General features: G+C 47.0%; 1 protein-coding gene across 1 annotated transcript in view; it reads right to left on the reverse strand.

Annotated features, from left to right (window-relative positions):
* GPC4 (glypican 4) overlaps nt 1-25802 on the reverse strand; it is a 92250-nt gene that overhangs the window by 12703 nt on the left and 53745 nt on the right. Inside the window, exons 3-4 of the mRNA XM_083422630.1 lie at nt 14148-14539; nt 4307-4472 (exon numbers count right to left, since the gene is read on the reverse strand). Coding sequence (XP_083278756.1) covers nt 4307-4472; nt 14148-14539 — 558 coding nt within the window. The remainder of the gene's footprint in view (nt 1-4306; nt 4473-14147; nt 14540-25802) is intronic.

Here is a 25802-nt window from a genome sequence, read left to right on the forward strand (position 1 = left end):
CTGGGTAGAGGAGGAAGCAAGGTGCCCCCGGGCAAAGCTGATAATGGTTTGGAACAGCAGTAAGAGCTGCATGCTTCTTTACCTGGGGGTGGGGGAAATGCCTCCTCTCATGTGTACATTCCCTCCCCTCCCCCTACAATTAAGACCTGGCACCTGCTGGATTCCTTTTAAGACAGCCTTCCTCAGCCTTGGGTCATCCCCAGATGTTGTTGCAGTGCAACACCCCCACAAACCTCCAGTTTGCAAGGACAATGCTCAGGGGCAGGCAGCCCTGGCAACATCTGGGGATGCAATGATGGGACAGGTGGCTTTATGAAGACTGGTCTGCTGTGACTTGGAGGCAGGACATTCTTGGCTGTGGCACCAGAGCTATAGACTCTCTTCCACAAGGTGGTGAACTAACTCATCCCTCCACCTGTTTCATCAGGCATTTGCTGAACACCTGAGCAGTGGAAGCTGCCTTCTAGCAGCAAGACAGAATGTTTGTCTGTTGACTCAGTTTCATTGGCTCTGACCAGCAACATCTGCCTACGAGCTCTCAATGGCTGAGTGCCATGGACAGGCTGGGTGCAGAGGAGTGAGTGGGAGGCACCAGCTGGGGAACCCCCAAGGGAAGAAGGCTCAGAGCCAGGGGACTGGATGATGATAAATGATCAGAGGGAGACGAGGGACCAGGCTGGGAGGAGAAGGTGTCATAAGCTGAAGAGGCAACAGGGTTTAGTGAGCAGGAAGAGGCTGGGGCAGAGAGCAGGAAAACATTGAGGCAGAAGCAGAGGCTGCAGAGGAGGGTGGCCAAGATGCAGAGAGGAAGCAGGCTGGTGAAGAAGCCAGGGAATCTCTCCTTCAGTCCCTGTAACTGCCCCTACTGGGAAGAGTTGCTAGGCCTGCACTGTTTTGGTTTTTTTCAATAAAGAGTTAACTTCACTGACACCAGTGTTTTTCATTCTGACCTGGTCCTGACTGGCTCCTGACACTCCTCCCCATAACAACAGCCCTGTGAAGCAGCGACTGGCCCAAAGCCACCCAGTGGGAATTTGAACCGAGGACCCTCAGGTCCTAGGCAGGCACTCTAACCACTACACGACACTGGCTCTCTTGTTTTGCCTGTGCTCCTGCCTTCCCTCCTCACAAGGAGCTTTGCCTCTTGAGCCATTGTGAGTGGTGCAGAGGCCCCTACAATTAGCAGACTGTCCTCCTTTGTCAAGCTTCCTGGCACTCAGCCCTTCTCCTTTGAAACATTCTGCACTTTTTTGCTGCAACTCTTTTCAGCCCTGAGCTCTTCTGGTTATGGTCTTGGATGAATTAGCTAGTGTGCTCACATCCTCTCTGGTGAAACTGGGCTTCTGAAGGCTCGGTGCAGAGGCGCAGGACAAGGCAAGCCTCTGTAACAAGCCCCAAGAGGAAGGGATATCAGGCCTCTATGCCAAATAACACCCCTGCACACACACAGAGAGAGGGAGGGAGGGAGGGAGGGAGGGAAAATCATCTGGAGCCATGGCTAGAACAGCCTGGCAAGGGAATCTAGAAAGGTTTTTAGCCCATGAAAAGGGCCATTGCTAGAGTGTAACTGTGTCTTGGCTACCTGGAAGAAGTTCCTGCTACAGCATCTGCAAGCCTTGTCATCTCCGCTACCCAGTTCTCAGGGAATGATGGGGTGGGGTGAGAAATTCAGTTCAGATCACCTTTTAACATGAACCTCTACTTTTTACCAAGATGCAACTACCTAACAAAATGTGTACAGTACAGTGGTGCCCCGCAAGACGAATGCCTCGCAAGACGGAAAACCCGCTAGACGAAAGGGTTTTCCGTTTTGGAGGTGCTTCGCAAAACGAATTTGCTATGGGCTTGCTGCGCAAGACGAAAATGTCTTGCGAGTTCCTGCGATTTTTTTTCGCTCCCCCCCCCTCTTTCTAAGGTACTAAGCTGCTAATAGCCTTTTAGCAGCTAATCCGCTAATCCCTTAAGCCTTTAATAGCCGCTAATAGCCGCTAAACCGCCAATAGCGCTAATCCGCTAATGGGGTTGCTTCGCAAGACAAAAAAACCGCTAGACGAAGAGACTCGCGGAACGGATTCTTTTCGTCTTGCGAGGCACCACTGTACTTTGCATTTTGCGGTGCAGCTCTCTAACCAAAAACAGTGTGTAAAAATGTGTAAAGGTAAAGGTAAAGGGACCCCTGACCATTAGGTCAAGTCATGACCGACTCTGGGGTTGCGGCACTCATCTTGCTTTACTGGCCGAGGGAGCCAACATTTGTCCACAGACAGTTTTTCCAGGTCATGAGGCCAGCATGATTAAGCTGCTTCTGGCGAACCAGAGCCGCGCACGGAAACACCGTTTACCTTCCTATTTATCTACCTGCACTTTGACGTGCTTTCGAACTGCTAGGTTGGCAGGAGCTGGGACCGAGCAACGGGAGCTCACCCCATCACAGGGATTCGAACCACTGGCCTTCTGATCGGCAAGTCCTAGGCTCTGTGGTTTAACCCACAGCGCCACCCACATCCCGTAAAAATGTGTATATCTGGTTATAAAACAAACAAGCAAACACACACTCACACACATCTGCATGTATTAGTGGAAAAACAACAGGACTGGCTCTGTTTCTGTGACTGTAAATGGTTTTAACTGTTTCCAACAACAAAATTTAAATGTTTGCAACCTGCCCTGGATGAAGAGCAGGCAACACATTTAATGATACTAATGATAAGAGGAACAATGATAATAAGAACAGAAACATAAAACAATGCAGTGTATAAGGAAAAATTGCACACAAAAATGTGTCCCTTAGGATAAACAAGTACATCCATACCTTGGGTTACAGACGCTTCAGGTTGCGTTTTTTTGGGGTTATGGACCGCCAAAACCCGGAAGTACCGGAACGGGTTACTTCCGGGTTTCAGTGGTCGTGCATGAGCAGAAGCGCTAAATCGCGCTTTGCACATGCGCAGACACACCGCTGCGGGTTGTGAATGCTGCGGGTTGCGAACGTGCATCCCGCACAGATCACGTTCACAACCCGAGAGTCCACTGTACTAAAATGCTGGTGAATTTTCACAAGGACTTTTAAAAAGAGAGATCCAGACCGATGTGGGAGAGTAGCAAAATGAACTTATACTAGAAAAGTTAGAAAGCAGGAGAAACCAAAATTGACACATTTGTCCACCCCTGTTCTCAGGATTTCCCCAAAGGACCCTGGGAATTGTAATTCCAGAGCTACTTAGGGTGGATTTCCCAGAAGGCTCAGAAGTCCTCTCCCTGCTCCACTGATAACAGGGCCAGCTATTTAGATGCCTGGAGCAGAAAATTTCAGTTGCATCCCAATGGAACTAAAAATATTCAAAAGGCCTAAAGAAGGGATAAGGAACCTTACTCTTGTTGGACATTGGCCTTTTAAGTATTGTGGATCATTACTTTATATTGTTTTGGATACAGTGCTTAGAGTTGTTCAGTAAAATGCTGTCAGAAAATTCAGCCAGGTGCTATATCACACTTTATCCACCATGGATCTTAAAAGGTAAGGGGAGTGGCGGAAACCGAGAGAAAAATAATTAAATTAAATTATATGGGGGGAGGAGAGATCCACTAATACAGAGTTTTCAATCTTTTTGAGTCTACAGCTCCCTTGATCAACCACATTGTTTCTGCGACTCCCCTGGGGGCTCAGGTGCCTAGTAGGGAAAACATGCTCTGAACCTCAGGAGCCCAGATATGCCCCCCCTTGCCTGCAGAGCCAGCAGCCCCTCACCCCTTTCTGAACACCCTCCCTTGTGGTGTGTTCCCTCAGCCTCCTCCCCTCTCCCCTCTCCTTGGGAGTCCTCCGCTGCAGCCCCTGTTGTCCTTCCTGACCATCCCTGACCATTCTTCAAGGCACCCCAGGTGCCACAGCACACTGAACTAAGAAATAAGGACTTTCAACTCTTTCAGTGTCAAAAAGTAAGTGTAAACTTCTATGCTTCAAAATGCTTATATTTGGGTCCATTACTAGTTAAAGAGCTAGCTAAAGAACTAAGCAACTAGTCTTAATTGTGGTGGTTTGGTGTAAATCTAGAGGAGTCTGACTTCTTTGTACCTTAACCTTATTTATTAACCTATCTCTTGTTCTTTCCCCTAGCTGACAACCTTCCTGGGATCCCTATTCTTGGGCAACACCTTATCAATTTATGCCAGCCATGTTGTTCTGTTTTTATTAAGCAGTCTATATACACTTTTCTAAATAATTAATTAAATCACACGGGGGTTTGTTTCATTTTGTTAATTCTCCATTGCCTGGTTTAAATAAACTGAACAAACAAGAGCCACTCACCTATGAAGTTATTCCACTCCGTGTCCAGCTCGCCTTGGTTGGCGAGGCAGCCCCTCATGACATTGAAACAGTAGTTGTAACACGGCTTGACAGCAACTAGGCCTTGGCAGTATGGACAGTACATCATCTTCAGCAAGGCTTGGGCCCCCTGCGGTGTGGGGTTGACCTTTGCAGAGAGAAAAAATAAAAGCATGGGTGAAGGGGCCAGGAGGAGAACCACAGACAGAACTATTTTGTCTTTAACATTTAAAAAGTGCCTACTATTTTCTAAGCACTGATACCAAAAGATACAGCAGACTCAGTATCTAACAGACACAGGACAAAAGGAAAAAGGAACAGAATGGGACAAGGAAAGCAACAGCAGGACCAGCTGCTCCTTCACCAGCCCATGGACGGGGCCACACTGGTCTCCCCTGCGCCTTGCCATGAAGAAAAGCAGCTGGAGGAGGGAAGGTGTGCAGAGCCTGGAGAAAGGACTGTGAAGGAAGGAGTACAGTGGTACCTCAAGTTACAAATGCCTCAGGTTACAAACGATCCAGGTTACAAACTCCTCTAACCTGGAAGAGTTACCCCGAGTTGAGAACTTTGCCCCAGGATGAGAACGGAAATTGTGTGCTGGTGGCGCAGCGGCAGCAGCAGCAAGAGGCCCCATTAGCGAAAGTGTGCCTCAGGTTAAGAACAGTTTCAGGTTAAGAGTGGAACAAATTAAGTTCGTAACCAGAGGTACCACTGTAATCCTGTTTGTCATCTCTGGGACCCCCTGGGAATTTCACCAACGGTAGCCTGGAACTGGGTGCATGCAGTGCAGATGGTGCGGGGAGCCCAAGGAAGCCCTGCAAGACCTGGATGCCTGCCCATAACCCCTGGAGTGGCAGGCTAGGTGCTGCCAGCAGGTTCCAAGAACCCTCCTTGTTGTGAAATTTTGCAGGGAGGTGATCTGAGGCTGCATTCAGACATGGGGCTTATTTCATTAAGTTTTCCTGGTGATAACGCTGCTGTCCCCACTTCCAACATTCCATTTACACGGCATTACCTTTTCCATTACAGAGCTGTGGTTTTTTGACCAACACACCACCATGCCATGCTAAATTTAAGTGGTGGCAAAGAACTGCATGCTGGGATACCACCCCCAAATTTCATCTTGTGAAATTACAACACAAAACTCCTGCAATTTTCTGAGCTAACAGGGCTGCAGGTGGATTTTTACCTCTGGAAAGAACGCAGGGAATGAGCACTACACTTCCATTAGATTTGCTGAACAGGCTTTCACGTCATGTGGAAGATTGCATAAAACATGGAAATCATGTGAGGAAATGAGAGGAAAATGGAATAAAACACTGTCTGAATGCAGCCTGAGAGTTTGTTTGGATGAGAGGCAAAATTGATTTTTTGCCTTTGTACATTAGAGCGGTTTCCACACACACTCACACACCCCTCACTATCCTCCACCAAGATAAAGCAAGAAGCGTGATCAGAGATGTTATCCTTACTTTGTTGTTTATATAACAAATTGTACATATCACTCTTTCTTTCTTTCTTTCTTTCTTTCTTTCTTTCTTTCTTTCTTTCTTTCTTTTTGAATTTATATACCACCCTATACTCGGAGGTCTCAGGGCGATTCACAAAATATAATCAAAATATCAAACCACAAAATACATAATCAAAATCAAAGCAGTAACAACCCAATAACCCCCTAGCCCCCCCCCCCAACACATTTTAAAAGGGCCTAGGATGTCAATCAAATCAACCAAAGGCCTGGTTGAAAAGGAATGTTTTTTGCCTGGCTCACTTGATTGTGATTGAACCGCTAAGTGGTTCGCAAGAAAAATTCTAGTCAGGCAAAGACACGGAAGGTGCGTGTGTGAAGCCTGGTTGTTGAGAGGTGTGGCCTGGGAAGAGTTTCAAAGGCCTGAGAAAGATGGTGTGTGCGCATGTGCGCGCGTACACACACACACACACACACACACACACTTACTTGGCCTACTGAAGCTCTTTACCCCTGGAATAGAATGTGCTGGAAGTGGTTGTGGCTCGCTGGCACTTTGAAAAGCAGCACAGCGCAACTCAGCAATATGTGCTGCAGAGTCAGGAGGTAGCATGTACAAAAAGACACACGCACGCGCGATGCGGTGTTAAATCCTCCAGAAAGGCTTTGGGACTGTATTTAACTGGAAAGGAAAACTGTGCTACAGTTTAGGGTTTCAAGACTTAGATGTCAGAGCTGCATGTTAGCAAGTTTAAGGTTGGAACAAACAGTTCTCCAAGTCTCCAGATTTCCGTAGCTCTGCCTGCCAGCAGAGTAACCCATCCCTTGGAGATTTCTCCATGTGAATTCCAAGACACTTCTCTGCCTCCCGGCTGCATCTCACACAACAATTAAGAGCCCTTAACTGAGGAGTCTGGTGACCAGGAAACGAAGTCTGGTTGGTCGGCACCTTGGATTGGAAATCTTTGCAAAAAAAATGCACCTGGCTTTAAAGAGTCCAGGGACACGGGTGGCGCTGTGGGTAAAACCTCAGTGCCTAGGACTTGCTGATCGCAAGGTTGGCGGTTCGAATCCCCGCGGCGGGGTGAGCTCCCATCTTTCGGTCCCAGCTCCTGCCCACCTAGCAGTTCAAAAGCACCCTTAAGTGCAAGTAGATAAATAGGTACCGCTTTATAGAGGGAAGGTAAACGGCGTTTCCATGTGTGGCGCTGGTGCTGGCTCGCCAGATGCCGCTTAGTCACGCTGGCCACGTGACCCGGAAGTCACGTCTCCGGACAGCGCTGGCTCCCGGCCTCTTGAGCGAGATGAGCGCGCAACCCTAGAGTCGGACACGACTGGCCCGTACTGGCAGGGGTACCTTTACCTTTACCTTAAAGAGTCCACACTGCCTGGCTGTGGGCTGGAAACTTGGTTTTAAGTAAAAACCCAAGCGGGGATGGGGGTGGGGGGTGGGATGTGACTGGTCCCACTGTTTGGAATGGTCTCCCTCACCGTTGTTAAGGAACAGAGGACAACTTTGCACACACAGCTTTGCCCCTACAATAAGCAGGGAATGAGAGGTCATAGGTCAGTGATAAGGACACATGTTCTACATGCAGAGAGTCCCAAAGTTAAATCCCCAATATTTCCAGTTAAGAGGATCAAGAAGCAAGTGAGGCTTGGGGGGGGGGGGGGAGGGCAGACAGAAGCCAAAACAAACACAAAAAAGAGAAATTAAAAGAAACTATTATCTTCCTCTTCCATGTAGAGGTCTGCTACTTCTGGAACCATTAGCCTGGCTTTAAAAAGCCATTTGTTTCAATTTGTCACATGTTAGATTTTTTTTTTAAACAACAACATTGTGTCTAAAACATAATTGTGTGACATCCAGTATTAGTCTTGCTCTGAGTAGACTCAAGCACATTCATTTCACACACACGCACACCCTTTTTTCTTTGGTTAGATGTGTAATTTTAAAAAAGCATTGCTTGAAATTTTAACAGGTGTCAAGCTACGTATCATGACAACGTTGGTAGGTAGCCAACTGGATTTGGCACTGTGGCTGAACTGTCAACTGAAGGCCACGAGTCCTGCATAAACGAAGAATTCTGGTCTCTTTTGGAGCATCAGAAATGAACTGTCAAGACTCAAGAGGGGCATCTGATGCTGCCATAAGCGGCTCACAGAAATGTCAAATTCTGCCCCTCTTCCTAACCGCTTTTCAGCTTAGCCCCAATTTTAAACGACATATAATTTAGCCATGTGTTGTTCATTATGAGGATATTTCTGAAATCTATGAATTGCAAAATATCAAGTTCCCCTCCACCTTGAGTCACTGAGGGAGCTGGCTTACATATTCCTGCTCCCACCAAACATACTTTTTAGTGCCCTCGAGGCTTAGGCAGGAAATGTCCATGCTTGGCAGCAATTTAAACCCGTTGATTTTAATGTCTGTCAAGGGCTCAATAATAGCCCAGTTCCCCTGCCCTGGGGGGAGAGAGATGAGGGAGGGTGAGGGAGAGAACCTGTGAAAGAGAAAGTTCCCATACTTTAAAAAAAAAAAAGCCAAAAAGGCCTTCACTCTGGTTGGAAAGAGCAGCCCAGAATGGGAGGACAAGAGAGAAATCATATTGCAAATTACAGTGGTACCTTGGGTTAAGAACTTAATTCGTTCTGGAGGTCCGTTCTTAACCTGAAACTGTTCTTAACCTGAAGCACCACTTTAGCTAATGGGGCCTCCTGTTGCCACCACATGATTTCTGTTCTCATCCTGAAGCAAAGTTCTTAACCCGAGGTACTATTTCTGTGTTAGTGGAGTCTGTAACCTGAAGCGTCTGTAACCTGAGGCGTATGTAACCTGAAGTGAATGTAACTCGAGGTACCACTGTAATACATTTCACCTGCACTTGAAAGGGCTCTGCTCAGATTTTCCCCCTTGGCACCCACTGGCCTATGTCCTATAATTAAGTGAAATTTATAGCCCCAACCATCCCAAGGGCAGGAACAAGAACAATTCCTCTCGGGGGGGGGGGGGGAACCCCAGAGCCCTGCCCTCCAAAGGGCAAAGTAAAATTTGGAGGAGTAGCGGACAGGTTCTGCTCAAACAACGCTCAGATTAGATTTGGTTATATCAAAACCACAGGAAAAGGAGGCCCCGCGGCAGGTCGCTTTTACATGGTCAAAGTTCCTATTGGATGCCCTACTTTCTGTTTGTGAAAATAAGAAGAGCTGCTTTTTAATATATTTTTTATGAACTGCAATATATAAATATTTTTATAAATTAAAAAGTGCAAAACTGTAATGATAATAAGCTGTATCCAATGTAGCGCTAAGCTAAAGCGACTCGGCATTATATGTGTCCTGCTGGCAAAATATTTTTCCCCCATGCAAGAGAATGCATAAGCTGGCTGCTGGTGACTTTGTTGCTGTGCAGTCTTCAACACAACGAATTTCCAGTAGTGCAGCTGTTGCATTGAATTCCCCTCTTGGCCAACATTAAAACTCACCCGCCACCAGCACAGGAGCCCTTGAAACACCTGGCAGAGAATTTTGGAATAATAATAATAATAATGCAAAATGAGGTGGTTGCGTAAGAAATTCAGGTTCCTCGGGAGTGGGCTGAAAATTAAGGCCACGAAATCTGGCTACCCAGAATTCCCATAGATCTGCAAAACTGAAAGAAATTCACGTGGTACACAGTTAGGTAAGTGGGCACCATGACATCTGAATTGGGCCTGCCAACATGACTGATTCAACATTGTGAATGTTACATCTTCGTGGGGGCTGAGGCAATTCAGTTGGGGGTGGGGTGGGTGCAGGGAGAGAATTTTGAGGCTGGGAGAAATGAAAGGGAAGGAAATCAGACAATGGGAAAAGTCAGCATTTTACAGGAATTTGTGGAATTCTCTCCCCAGAGAGCCTAGTCTGCTTCTTCCTTTGCTATATTTTCAAATTCAGTCAATGAAAACATTTTAATCCCCCCCCCCACTGGCTTTATAATTATTAAAAACAAAACCTCAAGATTTTATTGCTGCCAGGCCTTTTTCCATGATTGAATTTTACTTTTATCTTGCTATTGCTTTGCTGTGATGCTTGTTTTCTACTAAGTAAGCTGCCCTGAGAGTGTTTACCTTGCAGGGCTGCACAGAAAACTTAAAACATGAGTAACATTTCAAAGAGTGCAACTTGCAGAACAAGAGCAGCAGATTTGTATTTTGTTCTGAATGGTCTGCTATAGTAATCCATAGTTTGCACAGCCAATATAAGAGCATCCTTTTGATCTGCATTTATATAGGAAGCTGACTTGTACACAGGCGTCAACTGCATCATTAGGAGACAGAAACCACAAACATCGCTAAAGGGGGATCATTACAATAAGTGTTCCAATAACAAAAGTGATACTGGAAGCTGCCCACTGTAAGGTTGGAGTATTTATCCATCTTGCCCAGAGGCTCCGCAACCCTTTTGGGTCTGGGGGCACATTCGGAAATCTAAGAAGTTGTCTGTGAAACACCCATTTCACAGAAGAAAAATTGGTAATGCTCATAAACCCCTCCCCTCCCTGAAACAACAACAAGCAAAGCACCTAAGAACAGAAGAAGACCTGCCAGCCAATGGCCTATCCAGTCCAGCATCCTGTTCTCCCAGTGGCCAACCAGATGCCCATTGTGGGAAATCAGCAAGCAGGATCTGAGTGTGACTGCAGCTCTCTCCCACTGCCCCTTGCAATAACATGGGGCATACTGGGGTGTATAGGGTGCTAGAGCAGGGGTGGTACCTTTGGTGGGGGTCATGTCATGCTCCTGCTTGGGTATCATTGATTGCGTGAAATCATAACGATTGTGTGATGCGATTTTGTGATATCATGATTCATGAAACCATGACTCTGTGGTATCAAGGTGCAAAATCATGGTATCATGCAATCGTGATATACAAAGGGTGTATGTGGTGTTATGGGAGAGGTACCATATTGGCCTGGATATAAGACGAATCCACAAATAAGCTGCCGCCTCCTGGCACTACCACCATGAATGGGGGGGGTGGGGTGGCCGGTGCCTGGTTCTGAGCATGCTGTGTGCCTATCTCCTGGTACTATTGCCTCCTGGCACTACCTCCCTAAGCCAGCGCCGGCCGCCCCCTTTCAGGGAAGTAGTGTTGGGAGGCAGGCTTGTAGCACTTAGTTCTGAATATAAGTCACACTTTAACTTTTCACAGCTGGAATTGGGGGGGGGGTGAGGTTTATATTCAGGACAATACAGTAATACATCTGGTGGGGGACACGTCATGCTCCTTCTAGGGTAGTTTGCCACCTTTGGTCCCCACCCTGCACTCAAGTCTCACCTGTGGCTCCTAGAAGCTGTCAGAATGAGACAGCGGCCACACCTGGAAATGGCTTTGACTGGCTGGCTAAGCTGGGTGAGAGCAGCCGATGGGTCTCAAACCCTCATTGAGTTAGAGGGCTTTGCATGCAAAGACAGCTCCGGCAGATGGAGTGGACAAGACCAATAATGGGTCCAACAGCCAAGAAGGCGGTTTCTGCCCGTGCTGTAGAGGTAAGTGAGCTTGTCCACCTGGGAAGGGAGCCCATCTAGGAAAAGGAAAATATGATCCTAAACCTCAACTGCCTTGTAAAATATCTTCGGGGGGAAAGGGCCAAGGAGTAAACTGTAAACAAATCTGGAGTGGAGTCCCTAGTTGGATGGTGCCTTGTACACCTCCTTCTAGCAACTCCTGCAGCCAGGCTGTTGCCAAATGTACTGCTCTACTTTCCTTTGGAGCACATCAGCCAGGCCAAGAGGCGGGGGGCTTGTCATCTGGCCTGCCCAGAACCTCCATACACACTGCCCAGGCTTGGGCCCTGGGGAGGTCACTTCAGTGCTGCTAACTCAGCAGTTTCACATCACCCACAGAAGTGCACTCCAGTTTCTCTCAAGACAGATGGGTGTCAACAACTGCCTCTGACTAGCCACCATGGCTATCCAATAGCCTTATCCTTGATGAGTTTATCGTATCCTCTTTTAAAGCCATATAAGTGGTAATCACCACCAACTACATTCCGTAGTTTAACTATGCGCTACACTCCCCCCGCCCCGCCCCCCAAATCTTGACCAAACACTTCTACTCCAGAGTCAACCCCTTTAACTAAAGCAAAACAACTCAATTTTAAATACAGTGGTCCCTCTGGTTACAAACTTAATTCATTCCGGAGGTCCATTCTTAACCTGAAACTGTTCTTAACCTGAAGCACCACTTTAGCTAATGGAGTCTCCCGCTGCTGCAGCGATTTCTGTTCTCATCCTGAAGCAAAGTTCTTAACCCAAGGTACTACTTCTGGGTTAGCAGAGTCTGTAACCTGAAGTGTTTGTAACCCAAGGTACCATTGTAAAACTAAAAACTGGGATGAGCAGGAGGCCTTGTCAGAAAACTAAGGAGGGTGTCAGCAGGAGTTGTGGTGCCCATAGCGGCATGGGCCAGGAGTCAGCTTCACCTGCTGAACCGCAGCCTGAAGGGCAAGAAGGCAGAGTGACTCTACTGCAGCTGATCAGCCTTCAGACACAGAGAGGAGAAGGCACTGATGAGAACCAGCTGGCTCTGGTCTTCTTAAACAGAGCTCTCAGCAGCAGTCAGATGCTGGAAACAACGCCTGTGGTTCCCAACACTACTTTGCTGCTTTCTGCTCTCCATCTGGACCCTTTGGCCTGTGTTCATCTGGATTCTCTGACCTCTGAACTGTCTGACTTCATATGTGGATTCTGCTCTCAAGGAAGTGTTCCTCAGAGACTCCTAGCCCCTGCTTGCTCAGCAACGGACTCAGACAGGGCCTCAACACATAGGCACCACGTTGCCTATGGACCAATATTCTTGGACCAATATTCTTGGACCAATATTCTATGCGCTGACTAGCAGTGCCTCTCCAGAGCTTCTTCAGGCATAAAAGGTGCTTCCCATGATCTGCTACCTTTCTCAGAGGTGGTAGACGTTTATGGAACCTGCTACCACTGGAGGCAACAATGGCCACCACCTAGGATCGTTTCAGAAGAGGATTGATTGGACAAGCTCATGGTAGATAGGCCACTAGCCACAACGGCTCTGCTCTGCTTCCATGGCCAGAGGCAGTAATGCTTCTGGATACCACTTCCTGGGAGCATCAGACAGGGAGACGGGTGGTGTTGCTCTCGGGTCCTGCTTGTGGACCGGGTGGCCACTGAAAACAAGATGATAGAGGAGATGGACAACTGGACTGATCCAGCAGACTCTTATTCTGTTCTTCCTTATCCTTTTAACTGGAGGTGCTCTCAGGGGTTGAACCAGGCAGATCTTACTTAGTGTGCAAAGCTATTCCTTCTGCCTCTGAGCCACAGCCCTTTCCCCCCAGATGCACCGTAAAGGGCTTTCTGTTGTGGACAATGAGCCCACCACCACCAAACCCTAGGAAAGTGGTGGCTGAAACAACAGCAAGCATGTCTTTCTCCTGCATCCCCACCAGCAGCAAGAGAGGAGCAGTAGCCAGGGTAGCTGCAAAGCAGGTAGAACATTTGCTACCACCTCCCTTGCTCTGCTTTGCTACTGCTTCCCACCGAAGGGAGAGGAAAGGTACTGGACACTCCCTGGAGGAGGACCCTGGATTCACTTACCACTGATTTGCAGCAGCTGGGCTAATGCCAGACTTCGGGGTGGGCAGGTTAAGGGAATTGTTGGTTGCTGTGAATGGTTTTTGTTCTGGGGGAGAGGGGGGATCGAGGCTTCGTTTATCTGCTCATCAGTGGGTGAGAGTATTGCTTTGCTTACTGTTTACAGGACTAGTGTGTCGTTTTTGTTTTTCCATAAGTTGTGTGTTAGATGAAGTGGTAATGTATTATATGATTTTCCCACCCTGCCCGCCTACCTTGACAAATGTTATTATGCATGTGCACATATTTTCTTTAACGTAAGTTGCTTAGAGAGCCTTGGATGAAAAGTTACTAGTAAATAAATATAATGCAAAACATTCCTTTTTAACCAGGACTTTGGCTGGTTTATCATTTTTAAAAAAAACCCCAAAACCCCCACCTTAGACTGAGTTTTAGCACAAATGAAAAATTAAAACAAATCATTATTTCCTGATGAATAGCCTTTGGAGTATAATGTAACTTAAATAGAAAACTATCTTTAGAAAGGTTTTTCCTCCAAAAGCATTTTATTTTAAAAATCCAGTTTCAATTTTAAAAAATCCGATTTACATAAAAAAAAATCATTTTTTGATATATATTTTTTAAAAAATCATTGGTTTTTATCCACCCTGCTTTTATTTTCTATACTGTAATCTTTTAATGTGAACCACCCTGAGATCTTTGGCTATAGGGCGGTATATAAATTCTAACAACAACAACAACTCACCACAGAAACCTTGCCAACCACGTCCCTTGCCACGGCCAGGCCTTGTGCGAAGGTGCGTGCCGCCACAAATGCCCGCGTCACCTGGAGCTTCAGCTTGCGGGGCACATCCCCAAAGGGCTTGAGCTGCTCCGTGTACTTGCTGACACACTCCAGGTACTCGTCAGAGAAGTGGTACTGGGGGTTGACCAGGCGGAACATGCGCTCCAGCAGCCGGGCCCAGAAGTCGTTGAGCATCTCCTCCAGGTTGACGCTGCCGCCCGTGTAGTAGCGCTTCAGCTCCACAAAGAGGTCCTTAAACATTTCTGAATTCTGCATGTACAGGAGGCCGTAAGTCCTTACAAACATGTCGTTCAAGGATTTCTCGGCGTTCTCGAGAAGCTCTCTGAAGAATTCTGCAGGGAAGGGGAGAATCGGTTCACAGGGGGGTCACCCAATGCAAAAGAAAGTCCTTCGTGCAATGCATAGTTAAACTATGGAACTCCCTCCCCCAGGAGACAGTGATGGACACCCACTTGGATGGCTTTGTAGGAGGACTAGACAAATTCGGGGGGGGGGGCTATTGGTGGCTACTAGCCAGGGTGGCCATGCTCTGCCGCCACAGCTGGAGGCAGAAATACTTCTGAATACGAGTTGCTGGAAACCATGGGAGGGCAGAGGTGCTGGGTCTTTCTTGATGGTTTGCCAAAGACAGCTGTTTGGTCACTATGACTGCAGAATACTGGACCAGATGGACTGTTGGGGCCTGATCCACCAGGGCTCTTCTTGTGTTCTTATTGCTCAATGCACCACAATTTCCTTCCCCTCTGATTGTTTTTGAATGCATTTTCTTCTCTCTGGGGGAGAACACGTGGGGGGGGGGGGTTCTTCAGCACAACCCTAGACCCAAATTCTTGCTGATCACTTGCCATGGACTGGGTGGATGCAGAGGAGTAGAGTCAGCAGCTGGTGAACCCCCAAGGAATAAAGGCTCAGGACCCGGGGAGTGGTGGTGGGGTGACAGTGAGTGGCCACAGGGAGAAGACGGGGGGGGGGGGGAGGTGTTGGAAGCAGAAAGAGTCTATGGCAGAGAGCAGAGCAGAATCAGAGACAGAAGTGGAGAGGCCAAGAGGCAGATATGAGACAGGCTGCTGAAGAAGCCAGGGAATTTCCTCTTCCTGCTGTGACCTGCTCCCCTCCCAGAACCCACAGGGGTATGAAGAGGGCAGAGCAGAGACAAACAAGGCATTGGAGTGTCAGACTGTTTGGGATGGACCCAGGAGACATAGAGAGCTGCAGGAAGGCAGGGACATCCCCACAACTGCCTCATAGGGGCAAGTTATACTGGGAAGAGGCCTGGGATGTTTTGTTTCTTTGAATACAGGGTTAACTTCACTGACACCTTGTGGGTTATTGCTGACTTGCTCCCAATCCCCGCCTAAACACCATCACCTGTTAGAGGGGAACCTGGGGCAGATGCCAAGGGTGGGCACTGTCTAGGGTGCCAGCAGACACCCCAAAGTGCCACATATAGATTCCTGGACACAGAAAACCTTAAATGTTTTAATAGGTGCAACTTCATACACAAAAAGCCAGACCAGCTGATTCAAACTGAAAAAGGAATCCAGACCTAGGGATTGCACTTGGGAGTGTCCCACATCATGCCTAGAAAATGCAACGTAGCAGAACTGCCACCCCCATCCCAAAAATGAGATAAAAGGTGCGAGATTTCCACAGCCCCAGCTCTGTGGTCAGAAGGCACAGCAGGGTTTATTTTGGGGAGTTCATACGAGACTCAAAGAAAGCTCAACAAGTAACATTAATACCATCATAATACCATGAGCGTAATAATCTTAAAAAGTGTCTAATGTGGGACAGATGTCTGTAATAGAAAGCATGATTCCGTGTACCAGAGTTTCTATGCAATGTTACCTTTTCCCATCTGTCCTGTACGTAACTACTTTATGATTTAATATTGTTCAAAAAAGGAGGGTGGGGTGAAGAAGGAAGGTCAATAGGTTTGGAATTCCCAGACTTCTTGTGTGCAGTCCTGATGGTTCCCTGTTTCACAGACTACTGCACTCCTCAAAAACAAAAGCCCCCCTGGGAAGGACGGTAGAAACGCCCCCCCCCACACACACATTATTTCCTCCAGGGCACTTGATATCTGGCATTCTGTCCTGTGGCTTTTTGTGACTCATGTTCAATAAATAAAATTTTAATAAAACATGCCTCTGTGCTGGGATCCTCAAAGGAGGCAGTGTTTAGACTTAAAAAGTTGTTAGAAGCAGGAGCAGGAAAAAGAGAGTGTCTTTGGCCCGGTTTGAATTTAAACCTTGTTAAAATGTATGAAGTATGTCGGAGTTCAAATTTTTTAAGTCTTCAAAGTGTTCCAGTACAAACAAAGTCTAACTCAGAAGATTTTTGGGATGGGGTGGGGTTCAAGGAGGGGGAATCACTGAAGTGCATTTTTTAAAAGGTGTTCTTTATTAACACAGTTCTGGGTGTGGAGCTTGACTGAGCAGCAGAAAGCACAGCAACTTTCAGAGTGCAGGAGGAGGAAAACGACCCCTAGGGGAAAAAAGGATTTTATTTTGACACCCGCCTCCCAACACATCCGCTGTCCAGCATCAGCACGAACTTCTCTGCTGGTTCCCATGCCTGGCATTTCCTGTCTACAATTTTCTCTCTCATTCTTGTGCGTATTTAATATATACTATAGAGAATGGCTGGGCGGTGTGTATTAACTTCCTTCTTCTTCTTCTTTGTATGTATTAATTTCTAATTCATTTAATCATTCTGAAAGCTCACCTTGTTCACCTCTGTTTCCTTCTCTTTTATACCTGCCCCCCCCCCCCGCACTGCAGAACTTTTAATAGGAATAGGAAGGCCAGAGAACACCAGAGAAGGCCAGCTACACCCTTGGAAGCATAGCTGGAAAAGGTTTATGACAAATCTGGTTTTGAAAATGATGCTGTTAAAACACCTCCATCTTCTAATCCAAGGAGGGATTGTTAAATAAATAAATAAATAAATAAATGTGGGATGTTAAATAAATAAATAAATAAATAAATATCTGGATAGGTTGGCCTGAACAAAATGCGTCTTTGGAAAGTGTAGAAAAGAGTACAGTGAAAGCATCTGCCTGACGTCAACAGGCAGGGAGTTCCAAAGTGTGGGTTCTGCCACACTAAAGCATGCCAGAAAGAAGAGAGCTGCTAATTTCTTGAAGACTGAAGGGGCAAACCATAAGGACAAAGACACGATGTGGAATTGGTGCACTAGAACAGTGTCCTTCAGATGTTGATGGAATACAACTGACATCATCCACGCAAAAGTGAAGGGTGAATCATAGAAGAATCATAGAATCATAGAGTTGGAAGAGACCACAAGGGCCATCAAGTCCAACCCCCTGCCAAGCAGGAAACACCATCAGAGCACTCCTGACATATGGTTGTCAAGCCTCTGCTTAAAGACCTCCAAAGAAGGAGACTCCACCACACTCCTTGGCAGCAAATTCCACTGTCCAACAGCTCTTACTGTCAGGAAGTTCTTCCTAATGTTTAGGTGGAATCTTCTTTCTTGTAGTTTGGATCCATTACTCTGTGTCCGCTTCTCTGGAGCAGCAGAAAACAACCTTTCTCCCTCCTCTATGTGACATCCTTTTAAATATTTGAACATGGCTATCATATCACCCCTTAACCTCCTCTTTTCCAGGCTAAACATGCCCAGCTCCCTTAGCCGTTCCTCATAAGGCATCGTTTCCAGGCCTTTGACCATTTTGGTTGCCCTCCTCTGGACACATTCCAGTTTGTCAGTGTCCTTCTTGAACTGTGGTGCCCAGAACTGGACACAGTACTCCAGGTGAGGTCTGACCAGAGCAGAATACAGTGGCACTATAACTTCCCTTGATCTAGATGCTATACTCCTTTTGATGCAGCCCAGAATTGCATTGGCTTTTTTAGCTGCCGCGTCACACTGTTGGCTCATGTCAAGTTTGTGGTCAACCAAGACTCCTTTTCACATGTACTGCAACATGGGAATTGTAGTCCTCCCAAGTTGGAAACCCCAGGTGGTCAAACCCTGAACTGGGTAATCCAATACCTTACACACAGTCAAGCCATTGTCCAGTGTTGTCTGCAAATGTGGTGCTGCTTGTGGAGAATGGGAGTTGGGGGGCACCAGGTTGACAAAGGCAAGTCTAAGCTGATTGGCAGCAGTTCTCTTGCATATCAGGCAGGAGCCTCTCCCAGCCCTACCTGGGGATGCCAGGGATTGAACCTGGAACCTTCTGTAGAGACCATGGGTAGACAAACTAAAGCCCTTCTCAATCCGGCCCGCGGACAATCCGGAAATCAGCGTGTTTTTACATGAGTAGACTGTGTCCTTTTATTTAAAACGCATCTCTGGGTAATTTGTGAGGTATAGGAATTCGTTCAATTATTATTTTTTCCAAAAAAATAGTCCGGCCCCCAACAAGGTTTGAGGGACGGTGGACCAGCCCCCTGGTGAAAAGGTTTGCTGACCCCTGGCATAGACAATGTTACTGTTAGGTGGATTTTTGGCTGGTTGACTGACCGAATCCTATGCCCTCCCATCTGGAGGGGGCCGGGTTGGGAGAGACTGGGATAAGTTGCATCCTTGTTAGAAGCATAGAATTGTAGAGCTGGAAGGGACCCAAGGGTCATCTAGTCTAACCCCCTGCAATGCAGGAATCTCAGATAAAGCATCCCGGACAGATGTCCATCCAAGCTCTGCTTATAAACCTCCAAGGAAGGAGAGCCCCCCCCCCCACTTCCATCCCACTCTCAAACAGCTCTTGCTGTCAGAAAGTTCTTCCTGATGCAAATAGCAGCATTGGTTCTTCCTGAAAGGCAAGACTTTGCTACTGTTTCTCCTGGTTAGGTATAAATTCTCTCCCTCTCATGGTTTGTTGGCTGATTAATGAGCCACAACATGGCCCAGGAATAACCCCTCTGACCTTGAGGGGAGGGAGAGAATGGAGGTGGGGGCAGGGAGGCTGGTCTGCTATCTTGACAGGTTGAAGGGCAAAATGAATTAACACCTTTCGTTTGTCTTGGAAATTGGGCTTGTTCTCAAACAAAAGTTGTGCTTTAAGCGATTACTTTTCTTGTTTTATGGCATTGTAAAGGCCTGATCAGCGCTGCAGTGGGTGCTTTGGGTGGGGGAGACCAACGCAAACAATGTTTTCTCTGCTTCAGCTTAAAGGTGGACTTCCATTGATACCCTGAACTATTTACAGCCTGTGCTAAATGTTTAAGTTTAGATTAGAAGAACAAAAAGCCACCCTGCTTGACATTCTACAAGGCCATGGAGAACAATAGGTCTCTGCTCTGAGCCTGCATGTCCAGGAAGCGTGAACAGTGACTCCGATCTACAACCCTTCTTGGACTCCCAGCTCCTATCAGCCAACAGGGTCAATGGCCGGTGGTGAAGAGAACTGTTGTCCAGTAAAACCTAGAACATCACAATTCCCCCATAGAATTATAGGATGGTAGAGTTGAGAGGGACCCAAAGGGTCATCTAGCCCATGGCTAGGCAACCTAAGGCCTGGGGGCTGGATCCAGCCCAATCCCCTTCTCAATCCGGCCTGCAGACAGTCCAGGAATCAGCATGTTTTTACATGAATAGAATGTGTCCTTTTATTTAAAATGCATCTCTGGATTATTTGTGGGGCATAGGAATTTGTTCATCCCCCCCCAAAAAAAAATATAGCCCGGCCCTCCACTAGGAGTAAGGGACAGTGGACCAGCCCCCTGCTGAAAAAAATTGCTGACCCCTGTTCTAGCCTAACCCCCTGGAATGCAGGAATCACCTGTGGAAGATTAACATGGGGGGACTTCATCAAAAGCTCTACTGAAATCAGGCATTTGCCTTTTCCACCAAGCTCAAAAACTATCAAAAGAAAAGAAGTAAGATTTGTCCGCCATGCCTTGTTTTTGAGAAACCCTTGTTGGGTCTTAGCAATTGCAGCATTCTTTTCTAAGTGCTTGCAGCCTGACCATTTAATTATCTGTTCTAGGCCCTTTACTGATATTGACATGAAGCAGACCAGTCAGCAGTTATCTGGATCTTCTTTTCCCCTCTTTTTGAAGATAGAGACAACATTTGCCAGTCTCCAGCCCGCAGGGACCTCACCTGTTCTCCCAGAATCCTGAAGGATTATAGACAGAGACTCTTGAGATTACATCTGCAAGATCCTTTGGGCCTGGAGATCTGAATGCACTTAAAATAGTTCCTATATTGGGCTGCAGCTCCCTCTCTGCATCATTTATTCGGTTATCACAAGGTCCGACTCTGTCACCCAACAGCATTTCTCCATCCCTCATCTACAAAGTGGACCAAGTTAGAAATGATGTATTTGGTTGGCTCTTGTATGCTTTTTTTTAAACCGTAGTGAATAGCAACCACCGGTCACCAAATCCAGATCAGGATCAAAGAACTGGAACTCCAGAAGTCTCTCACCACTTGTTTGATGGGGGGCACCTCTAGTCCAGCATCCTCTTGTCACAGGGGCCACTCAGATGCCGATGGGAAACCCACAAGCAGGACCCAAGCACAAGAGCCCTCTCACCTCCCGTGGCTTCTAGCAACTGGGCTTCGGAAGCATTGCTGCCTACAACCGTGAAGGCAGAGCAGAGCTTTCATGGAGTGCACACAAACGCTGGCCAATCATTGCTGCACCCAACCAACAATTTTATGGCAAGTTCCCCCAAGCTGCTGCCCTCTGGCTGTCAGTGAACTTCAACTCCCATCAGCTCTTCCTAGCAGAGCCTTTCTTTCTTTTTCTTTCCTTCTTTCTTTCTTTCACGATCCCCTGCAGCCGAGGAAGATGGTCTTGCATGAAGACGGTTTTAACAGTGAGTTCGTAAGTGACTGTGGAGGCCAATTCTGTATACACACGTCCTTCCACAGTGGGGACATTGGTTTCTGGGCAGGAGTTGATTATGGTGTGGATTTGCCAAGCGTGCCTTCCTCCTAACATGTTTCTCCCTGGCATCCTGAGTTCAAGTGTCTTCAAAGCCCATGACACCTTTGGTAAAGGCTATTCTCCAATTGGAGCGCTCATAGACCAGTGTTTCCCAGTTGTCAATGTTTATACTACTTTTTTTTTAAAAAAAGATTTGCATTGAGACAGTCTTTAAACCTCTTATGTTGGCCACCAGCATTACGCTTTCCATTTTTAAGTTTGGGCTGGTCCACGTGAATTCTACTTTCTAATTTACCCCTCTTCTTCTTCTTCTTCTTCTACTACTACTACTACTACTATTTTTAAATGGTCCATACACCTCCCTCTCCCCAAGCACTAGAAAGCCCCAAGAAAGGGCTGCAGCATGTACACAGAGGGTTGACACACACTTACAGAATCTGGAGCCAAGGAGAGAAAAGGCAACGGAGAAAACGCAAAAGCTTTCGGAGCTGTTTGACTTTGCAAAACATGTGTTAGCACTTATGCACACAGGAAGAGAGTTCATTCACACAGCGTGAAGAAACTTAAACCTAAGATGTTACACCCTGTATTGGGGGAGCAGCCTGGGGCATGGAGGGAAGAGAGTAACCCTTTAAAGAGCCAAGAAAAAGGCAGAATTCCTTTTGCTGCTGTTGTTGTTATAGAAAAGATACCCAGTGGAATTCACATCATGAATGACAAGGACTTGGGGCAACAAGACTATAGCCTTTAAACATCAGCCTTTGCCAAGCTGGTGCCTTGCACATGTTTTTGGGCTACAGCTCCCATCAGATGCTGTGGAAGCTCCTGATGGGAGCTGTAGTCAAAAACATCTGGAGGGCACCAAGTTGGCGAAGGATGTTTTTTGGCTTTGGTTTTTAAAGCAGGGGCCTCTTGAGAGAACACGAATTTCTCCATTGCTGATGGATCTGATAACTGTCCTGTTTGTTTCACATATAACACTCTTAAAAGTTTCCATATTTGTCTAGGGATGTGGGCGTGGGTGTGTAAATTCTCATAGCTACTTTCAGCTACTAGGGTGATCTTCTGAGGACCATGAAGATGGTGGAATGCATCTGTCTACCACCCTCAGGTCTCCTGGTCCCTCTCCCAAAGGACTTTTTCTCTTGTAGTCCTTAGAACTGCCTCCTGGATCACCTCTACGATGCCACCTCTCATTCTTCCCCCACCCCACGCCTCCAGCTTTCCACGAAGCCTTTGGAAAAGTCTCCACACCTTACAGCAGGGAGAGCTGCAGACCAACCTGGATCCCTCAGATGTTGCTGGGCAACCAGTGTGGCCAAAGGTAAAATGATGATGGGGGTGGAGAGTTCCTTAACAGCTGGACGATGCTCAGTTGGTCATCCCTGCCTGCAATGATCAAGCCCAAGTGCATTTTACAAAAGTAAAGGCTCACTGGCTACACCATACATTTAAAGCACTGTGAGTCCACTTAAAACAGTCAGGCTTCCCCCAAAGGATCCTGGGGGCTGCACTCTACTCACTTGCTGGGAGACCCCATCTCCCTCAGAGAGCTACAATTCCCAGAGTTCCCTGGGAAGAGGGGTGAATTGTTAAACCACTCTGGAAATTGTAGCTCTGGGAAGGGAACAAGGGCTCTTCTTTTGGGTTCTAGCCAGCCAGCCATGCCCCACTTCCAAGTTACTCCATTCCATCCTCTTCTTTCCATCTTTCTTTTTCAGCTGACACTTTTTCAGCTGGCTACTGAGCATGCTCAGTCCTCATTCTGCTATTTTCTCTGCGGAGTGGAGGGTTGCCCCCTTAGGATTTTTAAAAGGGGTTTAACTCTCAAGGGTCTCCCTCTTATGTGCAGGTGAGGCTCTCTTGGCTCCATTTTTATCAACAGGTACCACCTGAGCTTGCTATTGGAAGGAGTGAGGACAGTAGTCTAAGTTATGGGGTGGGGCCTCTGTAACGAAACCCCAAAATTGCACCCCAGACTCTCTCCAATTACAGTGGTATCTCTGGTTATGTACTTAATTCGTTCCGGAGGCCTGTTCTTAACCTGAAACTGTTCTTAACCTGAAGCACCACTTTAGCTAATGGAGCCTCCTTCTGCTGCTGCGCGATTTCTGTTCTCATCCTGAAGCAAAGTTCTTAACCCGAGGTACTATTTCTGGGTTAGCGGAGTCTGTAACCTGAAGCATCTGTAACCTGAAGCGTATGTAACCCGAGGTACCACTGTATAGAAAAACACGGCTTCTACTCCAGCCTTCTGGAAACAGCTTGGTGTGGGGTGGGTGTCCGAAAATGGATAGGAAAAGGGTCTAGGCCTCCCCTATCAAAGGACCTGTTGCTTGCCCACTGTCTCTATTTGTTCTGCCAGTGGTCGTTGTTCTTAACATTATTTGAATTCTGCAACATCCTTTGGTGCTGAATTTTCATGGTTATTTTTCAGCTACCTGGGCACCTTATTGAAAGGAATGAGAGAAACAAATGCTTTTAATAAATAAAGCATGTGGTGCTGGTGAGGGGAACCAGGCAGCATTGAAGTTGGAAATGATGTTAAAATTTAAACAATGAACAAGTAGTGTCAGGCTGGCTTATATCAATTAAGAACTAAAAGCACAAAGCACATCATCATGGCTCTCCTGTGGGCACAACACAGATGGCTTTATGCACAGGATTAAGAGGGAACCAGAAACTAACTGAAGAGGGCTACAACTCCTTCCACCCACCTTTCCTCACCTGATTTTAAGCACTGCCACTTCACCAGTAGTTCCATCTGCCCCCACCAGTTGGGTGGCATGCATGGCATTTCCCTGATTTATCCTCATGACAACCTTGTGAGGATGACTAAGACTGAAAAATGGTGGCAGGGTGAAAGTCACCCAGTGACAATTTCATTTGAATCAGTGGTCTGATACACTAAGCACTGCATCACACTGACTCTCTCGAAAGACCCCACCGCAGCTTTCACCAACCTGGGGCCCCTTACTGATGCCCAGCCAGCACAGTCAATTTGAGCTACAACTCCTACAAGCCCCAACAAGTGTTGCCTGAAATCTGCTTTGTCTCTAGCACACTCATTCAACTTAAACCTTCCCAACACCTCCTGCATTCCATATTGAGGCTGGTACAGTGAAGGTCTTGGGTATTTCCCATCATACCCAGCATCTCCTTCCCTTCCCCTTACTGTTTTGCTAAACATCCATCCTGATTTAAAAACAAAACAAAACTCTGGATGACAACTTGTGGCTTCTTAGTTGGCCCTAACAAACATATACTTTGCAGCATTAAAACTTCATGTGAAATAATTTTAGTAGCTGATGATGATCACAGACTTCCCCTCAATGGATATGGGAAGGATGTTACAGTGGCATTAAATCTGGGAAGGAAAACAAATGTGGGTTGGTAAGGACAGAATGCCAAACCATGGCTTCTGCTCGTTCATCATTTAGATGCCACATTATGATCCTGTGTTCTAAACACAGACTGGGGAGCAGTTGTGGCACGTGTGAAGCTGCCTCATATGAGTCAGACCATTGGGTCCATACCAAGCTCAATAGCACCAGCACTTACTGGCAGCATCTCTCTAGGATTGCAGGCAGGGGGCACCCCCCAGCCCTACCTGGAGATGCTGGGGGCTGAGCCTGGGACCTTCTGCATGCTTTCTAGATGTTTTCTACCTCTAAGGTACTCCCAACATTCATCATAGCTGCAGGGGTGGCTGCCAAGAAATGGCTTCTGCTTCTCATCCAGGAAGACATCAGGGTTGGCATGTCCTGTGGCCCACTCACCCTCCCTACTCCACAAAAAGGAAGTGTTCAATTAAGAAAAGAAACCTGTTTAGTGACACAGACTGTGTGGTGCTTGTGAGGCTGCAAAAACCCAATGTTTGCAGCCAGCTGTAGAAGAACCTAAGACAAGCTCTGCTGGAGGAGGCCAACATCCTGTCCTCACAGTGGCCAACCAGGTGCCTGTGGGAAGCCAGCAAGCAGGACCCCAGCACAAGAGCAGCTCTCTCCCTCCCTGCGGTTTCTGGCAACTGGTATCAGAAGCATTACTGTTTTCAACCATGGAGGTAGAGCATTCTTCATCATGGCTAGTAGCCATCAATAGTCCTCTCTTCCAAGAAACTTTTCTGTTGGCAAGCAATAGAAGTGCAACCAAGCGGTACGTAAATCTTGGGGTGGGTGGGGGGATAAGACAAATCTAGCATTTTCTGTCACTCAACGTGGGTATTTTCTACCCTGTGAACTAGGCCAGAGATCTGCACTTTCAGGTAAGCAAGGTACAATCCTCAGATGCATTTTTTAAAAGTGGGGAAGATTCATAATCTCAAGCAGCTTCCTGTCCGTTCATTGTAAAGTTTAAGGAGTTGCAAGACCCCTACAGCCTGTGGCAACCAGAAGCTGCACATTTAGGAGCTGCGCAGTGAAGGTAAAACTCCTCATCACCATGTATCAGCCCCTCCAAGAGCAAAAGCAAGGAGGGGGCTAGAGAAGTTACAACTGCATTTCACATCCACTCTGTGCCCAATCCTGCTAACTGGATTCTGAATGAGGGTGTTAAAGCAAGACTCAATGTTGAGGAGGTGTTCATTAGAGCTACAAGTAAGCAGTAAGGTCTAAAAAGAGTTTGGGTGGACCCTTGCGAATCATGCCCATCTGGGAACAGCAAAAGAAAATGCAAGTGCCCTGCTTTATTGCTGTTCATGAATCAAATTGGAAAGACAGATGCACACC

This window comes from Podarcis tiliguerta (genome assembly GCF_965153285.1).
Source record: "Podarcis tiliguerta genome assembly, chromosome: Z".
Taxonomy (NCBI): domain Eukaryota; kingdom Metazoa; phylum Chordata; class Lepidosauria; order Squamata; family Lacertidae; genus Podarcis; species Podarcis tiliguerta.